Below are 9,655 nucleotides of genomic sequence, written 5' to 3' on the forward strand. Positions count from 1 at the left end.
TTTGTGAAAAGTCAGGACATAGATGTGTATAATGACGAGGGTATGGCAGGTATTACAAGGTGAAGGTGGCATCTCAGGACATTGACCCATGTCCCCACTTTTCAAAACGCTTATAAATCACTCAGAATGAGGTTTTTTGGGGAAAGTTGAAATGCACAGCCTCCTGTAAGGGGTAGGTTTAGGTGTAGGGTTGGTGTAGGGCAATAGCACATACAGTAAGTACAGTATAAAAACCATTACACCTATGGAGAGTCCCCACTTTTCACAAAAACGAACATGTGTGTTTGTGTGTGTGTGTGTGTGAGAGAGAGAGAGAGAATGTGTGGGAGATTGTGTGTGTGAGAGAGTGTGTGTGTGTGTGTGTGTGAGAGAGAGAGAGAGAATGTGTGGGAGATTGTGTGTGAGAGAGAGAGAGTGTGTGGGAGAGTGTAATAGAAATAGAAATAGAAGTCTATAGAAAATCCCCACTATTCACAGAAACAAACGTGTGTGTGTGTGTGTGTGCTGCAGGTACGAGTGGCAGGGGAAGATCGAGGAGGACAGTGAAGTTCTACTGGTCAGTTTCAGCTCTTTCTCTGCTATATTTCTTTATTTATCATGTTTTATTATTCAGCCTCAAGAAAATGAAATGACAAACACATGGAGATATGATTAAGATTCCCAAACCTCCCAAAGACAACATGCTTCCATCTGCGATTGTGCAATAAAAAAATCAAACAACATTGTAAATCCAGTCACGGTTATTGCACTTTTTGTTTGGCAATTACCTTTTTCTAAAGATCATGTAATTGGAGTTCTTCATGTTTTTTGGAAAGTTCGATTCATTTTCATGAAATCATTTCAGATTCCTGATTGGATTTATTTGCATTGACTTTCAAACATGTTCATGGAATGATGTAGAGAGTGGTTTTCAGTCCTGGTCCCCTTCCACACAAGGCCTAAACGCTCTTAAATCAGAGCAGAACGTCTTGCATTCATAAAGTTATGGCATTATATGCTGCATGTATTTAAAAACAAAAAATCTCTTCCTCAGTATTTTTGTCTTGCTTTGCAAATATCTAACCATCCTTTAATCAAGATGCATTTACTGTAAATGAAAAATGCGTCAGTGTGGAACGAAAACTGTTTTCCTTTGAATTAAGTAGATTTTTCTGAGACAGATATTTGTTCGTGTTTTAATCCTAAACTTCATTTTGATCAATTCGACAAAACAATCTTTCATCAGAATGTGCAGATCTGCTTCTGCAATCAGGATCTACATCTGAAGACGTTTGTCTGACTGGACAATCTTCAGAAAACATAATGCACACAAATGAGAAGAATCCTGTTCATTTAGATGTGTTAAATATATGGCAACACAATTGCATTCATTTATATGTATTCATGTACACTAATGTGCATTTTCAGAGCTTGCATCATGGTGTGATAAATGCATATTATTGAAAAACTCAAGTGTTTTTACTTGTTTTTTTTTCAGATGATTAAAACAAGAAGTTCAAAGATCCCTGCTCTTGCTGAATATGTCCGGTATCAGCTACAAAAACACACTCTGCTTTTATTTGAAGGATTTCTCTGCTACGTGCAGAACCCAGATAATCACAGTCTGTCTGTCCAGACACATCAGTGACGAAACTCATCATCATTTCTGCAGCTGTTTGCTTCTGCTAGCGACAGAAATGACACGCTTCAGCTTTCATCTAAAAATACAGCAGAGTGTTGAATAAGTAAAGGTGAGTGTGTTGTTTGCTCCGCAGGTCAAATCATCCGTATGAAGTGGCCGAGGTCATCAGTTTACCCATCGATCAGGGAAACCCGCCGTATCTCAAGTGGATCGGAGACATCGTGCCCGAGTGAAGCGGCGTCATCGTACTGGATCGCAGATTGTGTTTTCATCATTTGAGTTCTGTTTTTCACAGCCATAAAATGTACTTTGCAACTGCAGGAAGATTTTGTTCCAAATGAACAGTTTGATATAACAGAGCCAGCTTTTGCAGCGTTTGATCTGTATTAAAAGATTACAGTCAGCAAAATGCATTCGTTTGTGTCTCATTTACCTCAGTATTTCTCGTGAAGATTACAGAGTGTGGTTTGTTCTCGATCTTCGGTTTGTGGGTGTGTTTGAGTCAAAGGAAGTCTTGTTTACCTCACTAAAAATAACACCGTAGTGACGTTAAGAGAGTCGAGACTTACTGCAAAATAAACCCTGATACATGATCACACTTTAAACACGAGTACTTACCAAATCAATAAACCGAGATGAGTTATTGATCAGGAGTGTAAATGATTTTATTCTGTGAGCAGAAAGAGTGGTGATGTGAGAGACATGACACAAGCACAGCGATGGAGGAAACGATCAGACTGTGTCAATGGTCAACTGTACAGTCTAGAGTCATTATATACAAATAATAAAGCACAGGATGACACCAGTGACCAATCACAGGCCAGCCCTCCAGAAGAGTAACTATCAACAATAGCTTTTCATGTAAGACGCTTCGCTGCGTCTCATCCAGCGCATCTGTGAGGAGAAGAGCAGCTCTGGGTTCCCTTTGAGCCCATAAATGTCAGTGAACACGGACACACACACACACACACACACACACACTCTGTCCACTGTCACCGGCTGCAGTTTCTGCCCTTCAGATGAAGAACAGAGAAATGTGTTCACATGATCTCAATCCTGATCATCAGGAATTCTTACAACACTGTTCTTGACAAACAGATTCAGCTACATTTACAAGCTCTCAATAATCCGTTTATCGGACTGAAACACATTAAATACTTCAAATGATGCGACTGAGCTTGATCTGATATGATTGAAAGGACTGTTGTACACCTGAAACAATCCCGAAACTATTTTCTTAATCAGATTCAGAAATACCTTGCACAGTGCACTGATGTGTGCTTGCATATGTTTTATGTCTTATGAACTGTGGAGCAGACTGAATATTTATTAAATATTTGCAAAAAAAACAACAAAAAACAAAAAAAAAAACAAGGCAAAACCAACAATTATACTCCAGTCACATTATCGCAGTGATTTCTCCAGTTCTGAACGCATCGACTGTTGCACTGTACACATTTATATGAATATATGAATCAGATTGCAATGCTTAGGGTTTCAGAATCTGAAATCAGATTGGATTCATTCACATTGGCAGAAATTGGTGCATGTAAACATACTGATGTTTTCCAGTTTCCTGCTCCATTAAGCAACTATCATGAGATTGAGGCAATATTGCGATTAAACTTTACCTCATGTAAACACATTACTGCATTGGGATATGTCAACAATATGGTATATGTTTAATACATATAGTACATTCTTATAGCCTGAAATGCATGAATGAAATCAGGAGACTGTAGGCCTCATTTAGGTTTCAGGCCTTTATCATTTGCACTGTATGTTTCACTTCAGCAATTCAATGATATGAAGAAAACACAAAACTGCACCAGTCACCAAACAGTCAGCACCATTCAGCTGCTCTCTTTTGATTACATCCTGTATGCTCTCCGTATATGATTTTAATAAACAATTGTTATTCTTAAAAAAATAAAATACACCTGTTGGGGCACTACCACTAAAGAAAAACCAAAGAGTTTAATAATTGTAGCAAATAAATGGAGGGTGATTTTTTCAGGTGGTTGCTAGGGAGTTGTTTTGTGGTTGTCTAGGTGGTTAGTAGAGAGTTGCTATGTGGTTGTCTGGGTGTTGAGGTGGTTGCTAGGGAGTTGCTATGTGGTTGTTTATGTGTTTAGGTGGTTGCTAAGGAGTTTCTATGCGGTTATCTAGGTGTTCAGGTGGTTACTAGGGAGTTACTATGTGGTTGTCTGAGTGTTCAGGTGGTTGCTAGGGAGTTGCTATGTGGTTGTTTATGTGTTTAGGTGGTTGCTAAGGAGTTGCTATGCGGTTGTCTAGGTGTTCAGGTGGCTGCTAGCCTATGTAGTTGTTTAGGTGTTCATGCGGTTACTAAGGAGTTGCTATGTGGTTGTCTAGGTGTTCAGATGGTTGCTAGGGAGTTGTTTTGTGGTTGTCTAGGTGGTTAGTAGGGAGTTGCTATGTAGTTGTCTGGGTGTTCAGGTGGTTGCTAGGGAGTTGCTAGGTGGTTGTTTATGTGTTCAGGTGGTTGCTAAGGAGTTGCTATGCGGTTGTCTAGGTGTTCAGGTGGTTGCAAAGGAGTTGCTATGCGGTTGTCTGAGTGTTCAGGTGGTTGCTAGGGAGTTGCTATGTGGTTGTTTATGTGTTTAGGTGGTTGCTAAGGAGTTGCTATGCGGTTGTCTAGGTGTTCAGGTGGCTGCTAGCCTATGTAGTTGTTTAGGTGTTCATGCGGTTACTAAGGAGTTGCTATGTGGTTGTCTAGGTGTTCAGATGGTTGCTAGGGAGTTGTTTTGTGGTTGTCTAGGTGGTTAGTAGGGAGTTGCTATGTAGTTGTCTGGGTGTTCAGGTGGTTGCTAGGGAGTTGCTAGGTGGTTGTTTATGTGTTCAGGTGGTTGCTAAGGAGTTGCTATGCGGTTGTCTAGGTGTTCAGGTGGTTGCAAAGGAGTTGCTATGCGGTTGTTTATGCTTTCAGGTGGTTGCAAAGGAGTTGCTATGTGGTTGTTTATGTGTTCAAATGGTTGCTATGTAGTTGTTTAGGTGTTCATGCGGTTACTAAGAAGTTGCTATGTGGTTGTCTAGGTGTTCAGGTTGTTACTAGGGAGTTACTATGTGGTTGTTTATGTGTTCATTTGGTTGCTAGGGAGTTGCTATGTAGTTGTCTGGGTGTTCAGGTGGTTGCTAGGGAGTTGCTATGTGGTTGTTTATGTGTTCAGGTGGTTGCTAAGGAGTTGCTATGCGGTTGTCTAGGTGTTCAGGTGGTTGCAAAGGAGTTGCTATGTGGTTGTTTATGTGTTCAAGTGGTTGCTATGTGGTTGTTTAGGTGTTCATGCGGTTACTAAGAAGTTGCTACGTGGTTGTCTAGGTGTTCAGGTGGTTACTAGGGAGTTACTATGTGGTTGTTTATGTGTTCATTTGGTTGCTAGGGAGTTGCTATGTAGTTGTCTAGGTGTTTAGGTGGTTGCAAGGGAGTTGCTATATGGTTGTTTATGTGTTCAGGTGGTTGCTATGTGGTTGTCTAGGTGTTCAGGTGGTTGCTAGGGAGATGCTATGTGGTTGTCTAGGTGTTCACGTGGTTGCTAGGGAGTAGCTATGTGGTTGTTTATGTGTTCAGGTGGTTGCTAGGGAGTTGATATGTGATTTGGTTATTCACTGTTAATACAGGTTTGAAAGTACTTTATAAAAAAAAATTGGCAAATGCAATTGTTAGAGGATCTACAGGCATCTCGACTTTCTTGTTTCTACCAATAAAGTCTGATTTTGGCATCTGGAACTTCTTGACTCAAGATTCTTATGCAAAAGAGAGAACAATAATGGCAATAAAAATAAGCACACTTCTTAGTGAATAATCAAAATCATAAACCTTGATTAAGTCCTAACTCTGATTACTGGAAATCACATTATGGTTACACTTTATTTCGATAGTCCACTTTAGACATTCTACTAACTATAAGTAATGTTGTAACTACATGTTAACTACATGTCAACTAATTATCATTAATTTGCAACTACATGTCTACTAACTCTCAGTAGGGTAGGTTTAGGGCTAGTAGAATAAGTTGACATATACTTGCAAAGTTTCTCATAGTCAGTATGATGTTTGTTGTGGACCCATCAAAATAAAGTGTTAGAAGATATTAAACAGACAGTCTACTAATACTCTAATGACTGCTAGTTGACATGTAGCTGCAAAGTTACTTACTGTTAGTAGAATGTCTAAAGTGGACTATCGAAATAAAGTGTTACCCACATTATTGGTGCACATGTAAACACAATCAGTTTCATCACAGATGGACATAGAAATAAAAAACGGCAGCAAAGGTTGTGTTTTCTGATTGGTCAGAGTTGGCAGAGTTGAATGGGTGGTGCATTCAATAGCCATAAATGAACAATAATTTCACATTACAAGCAGCTGATCTCCAGGACCGAGCGTTTGTCATCACTGTTCTCCGGCAGGTGTTTGTGTGTCCGCCGCGCTCCATTACGGACAGCTGTGGAGTCAGAGGTCGGGCTGATGGAGCGCTCACGCCACCCATCCATTCCTCCTGCAGTGCCATCCTCGTGACGCCCGTTCCGGAGTTTCGTCATTTCTTGGTCTGCGTTGTGCTCTTCTACTTCACTCACCTTCAGATGTTCTCTTCGGATCTCCTCTAGTGGTAACGCAACCATTCCCGTCCCCTGCTGCTGATCCTGGTTTTCCACGCGCCTGGAGGATCTGCACAAGGCTTTCCGGAAACCTCTTTTAAAGTTATCTGACAGAAAACCGTACAGAATGGGATTTGCGCAACTGTTGGCGTACGAAAGAACCACGACGAAGTAATACAGCCCTCTGAACTCGCCCGGCAGGAGAACCAGCAGATTCACGATGTTTAAGATGTAAAAAGGCAGCCAGCAGAAGACGAACACAGCCACGACGATCACCACCATTCGAGTGATCTTACGCTCGGATTTCCGGCGGCGGATCGACGTGGCGCGGACTCTTCGTCCGGAGCTGCGCACTTTAACCACGATCAGCAGGTAGCAGAGACAGATGACCGTCAGAGGACCGAAGAACCCAACGGTCGCCGTGTATACAATAAACGCCGCTTTCCAAACCTCCGCTGGCTCGGGCCACACGATGCTGCAGTTTCCGTCGTCCTGCAGAACTCCAGCGAACACAACCACAGGCAAAACCACAACGAAAGAAACGGCCCATACGGTGGCGTTCACCGTTTTGGCCACACGCGGTTGGCGCCACCTAGAGGACCGGAGCGGATGCACCACGGCCAGATAGCGGTCGATGCTCATCACAGTCAGACAGAAGATGCTAGTGAACTGGTTAATGGCGTCTACGGTCATAACCAGGCGACACATCAGCGATCCGAAGGGCCATGAGAGCAAACCGTTCTGAACGGCGAGGAACGGCAGGCCCAGCATGAAGAGCTCATCTGCGATGGCCAGATTCAAGATGTAGATATTAGTCACCGATTCCGCCTGGGAATATCGCAGCACGATGTGGATGACCAGAGTGTTTCCAATCAGACCTACGATGCACACAGTGATGTAGATGACAGGGATGAGGATCCCGGCGACTCCTGGCGCATAATCCGGAGTTCTGCCGTCGGTCCAGTTCTCCATCGGAAGGAGAAACGGAGGAGGGAAGGTTTGGTTGGGAATCACGGATGAGGAGGAGGCATTAGTCCAGACTGGAGCTTCTGCGGTGGAGGGAGGTGAAAGGTGTTGATGTACCTCCATGGGTTTAAGAGAGATTGAGCCTTCCAGCGATCAACTGATGCCCATCTGATCTATGAATGAGACAGAATACTAGTTACTCAATGGGTCTACAAAGACAGACAGATTTAAAGAAATAATTGAACCCCAAAATTATCCTGGCAAAATGTATATCTTTTCCATAAAAAAAACAGCATGCAATGACCATGTCTGTTAAACCAGACCAAAAACCAAAAGTAGTGCATACCAGAGGTGGAAAGTAACCAATTACATTTAGCCTACTCATGTTACTGTAATTGAGTAGCTTTTTTTTTTTTTTCAGAAGAAAGATGCAGATGGACAAGACAGGTGTTAATGGAGCAGACCCAGCTGAAAACCAAACCCCGTCGTATTCTGTTGAAGTTGAACTTGAAGGAAATGAAGTGAACCCCTGGCCATATTTATGCTCTATTATGCAGTGCAAGCTGTGTTTGCTCAGGGAAACCAAACTAGCAGCTTATAAATCTCGACATAAACCCTTCGCAAGCATGTAGAGGTAAAGTAAATATTTGCATCATTGCATTGGTGGTTAAAATTAATCTTTGGCAGTTTAGCAAAAGGTTTTGCACAAATTAGCCAAAAAGACAGTGGTGCATGTGTGCGATATCGTCTGCGATAATATCGTAATTGTTGTTTTAACGATGTGCGATTTGACATTATCAGTATTTAGCCAAAAACCAAACAAAACACTCCTACAGAGTGCCTGAAGTCTAGTAGATTAGACTCGTGTGCGCGCGCATTTAGAGTGTGTTCTTTCACTGCATGATTCAGTCTGTTAAAATGCATTTAGAATGATCACAAAATTTAAGATATAGGGGCAGAAAATATATATTTATATCATTTCATATAGTAAATCAATATCACACGAAGAGTGTCGTTTTTCTCCAAAAATCAACATGATTATATATATATATATATATATGTATTATTATTATTATTTTTATTTATTTATTTTTTTCAATAAACAAGAAGTTAATTAAGAGACTTGCGTTTTAGACACCATATTGCCTGTTTTTGCTCTATTTCCACAACAAAAATAATCCCAAACACAGCCACAGCACTGTTTTGCGTCTCTGAGCAACATGACGGTGTTTCGTTCCTGAATGAATCAACTGTTTAAATGATTCGGTTCAGTCTCAATGACTCACTTATTAACAGTGACTTGGTGACACCTGCTGGCGGTTTTAATTTCACATTCAAAGTATCTTTTGATTTTTTTTTTTTTTTTATCATTTCAAATGAGTATTCAATATTATTATATATCAAAACATTATTTCTGCATTTGTAACTGCAGGTTAAATGCATTCATGTCCTGCATTAAACAGTGTGTAAATACATCTAAATGCCACGTCAGATGAAGCTTCTGTGTTTCCTCTGCATTGCAAAGATGAATTTTGTTGATATTGATTTAATTTGCCTGGTAACAGCCCAAATGTCTTATTATTCTAAATAACTGATTCCTGTAATTAAAAACAACTAGTTTGAGATTTATAGGCCTGTCCCAGGGGTGTCAAACTCAGTTCCTGGAGAGCCGCAGTCCTGCCGAGTTTAGTTCCAACCCTGCTCCAACACACATACCATGTTGTTTTCAAATAAGCCTAAATGATTAGATTAGCTGGAGCAGATGTGTTTAATTAGGGTTATATCTCAACTGTGTAGGGCTGTGGCCCTCCGGGAACTGAGTTTGAGACCCTTGGCCGATCACAGTTTTGTAATTTTTACTGTGAGTTAATTTTAAATGAGCTACTTTTTACTTTTACTTGAGTAGATTTTTAGACTGGTACTTTTACTTGTACTTAAGTAAAATTTAATTAATGCAATGGTACTTTTACTCGAGTAAAATCATTTCGTACTCTTTCCACCTCTGGTGCATACACTAAAAAACTGGTACTTTCACTTTCAAAGGATATGCCTTTGTACCTTATTTATCAATACTGCACATTAGTAGTTTAAAGGTACATATTAGTACTGTTTGAAAGGATACTGACCCAGTGACAGCTTTTGTACCATTACCAAAAATTCACCAAGGTTTTATAATGACATATTGGTGCATGTATATTTTTTGATAGCATGCTTCATTAAGTGATATATACCAGTCTCATGGACTCTTGTTTCTGTCACAGAATAATTATTAATATGTGACTTTTTATCTCACAATTCAGACTTTTTTCTCATATTTGCAATTACGTGCTATAAACTCTTAACTGCGAGTTTCACAATTTTTACTTTTTTTACACAGAGTTTATATCTCACAATTCTCTTGAAATTTACATTTCACAGTTGTTGTTTTTTTGTTTTTGTTTCCATCATAAA

At 40.4% G+C, this 9,655-nt stretch overlaps 2 protein-coding genes across 4 annotated transcripts in view; one reads left to right on the forward strand and one right to left on the reverse strand.

Moving 5' to 3' along the window:
- The window catches only part of LOC131543044 (protein CutA homolog), a 6,239-nt gene extending 4,194 nt beyond the window's left edge, over positions 1 to 2,045 (forward strand). For all 3 annotated transcript variants that reach the window (XM_058780249.1, XM_058780250.1, XM_058780247.1), the window contains 3 exons: positions 511 to 556; positions 1,478 to 1,527; positions 1,755 to 2,045. In XM_058780249.1, coding sequence (XP_058636232.1) covers positions 511 to 556; positions 1,478 to 1,527; positions 1,755 to 1,854 — 196 coding nt within the window. In that variant the 3' untranslated portion in view covers positions 1,855 to 2,045. The remainder of the gene's footprint in view (positions 1 to 510; positions 557 to 1,477; positions 1,528 to 1,754) is intronic.
- Positions 2,046 to 5,773: 3,728 nt separating this feature from the next.
- si:zfos-169g10.2 (somatostatin receptor type 5) lies at positions 5,774 to 7,654 on the reverse strand. Its single transcript, XM_058779348.1, has 2 exons — positions 7,551 to 7,654; positions 5,774 to 7,377 (listed from the first exon to the last, which is right to left on the reverse strand). Exon 2 carries the CDS (start codon positions 7,325 to 7,327, stop codon positions 5,996 to 5,998), a length of 1,332 nt encoding a protein of 443 aa, XP_058635331.1. The 5' UTR covers positions 7,328 to 7,377; positions 7,551 to 7,654; the 3' UTR covers positions 5,774 to 5,995.
- Positions 7,655 to 9,655: the final 2,001 nt, after the last annotated feature.

This window comes from Onychostoma macrolepis, chromosome 06 (genome assembly GCF_012432095.1).
Source record: "Onychostoma macrolepis isolate SWU-2019 chromosome 06, ASM1243209v1, whole genome shotgun sequence".
Lineage (NCBI taxonomy): Eukaryota > Metazoa > Chordata > Actinopteri > Cypriniformes > Cyprinidae > Onychostoma > Onychostoma macrolepis.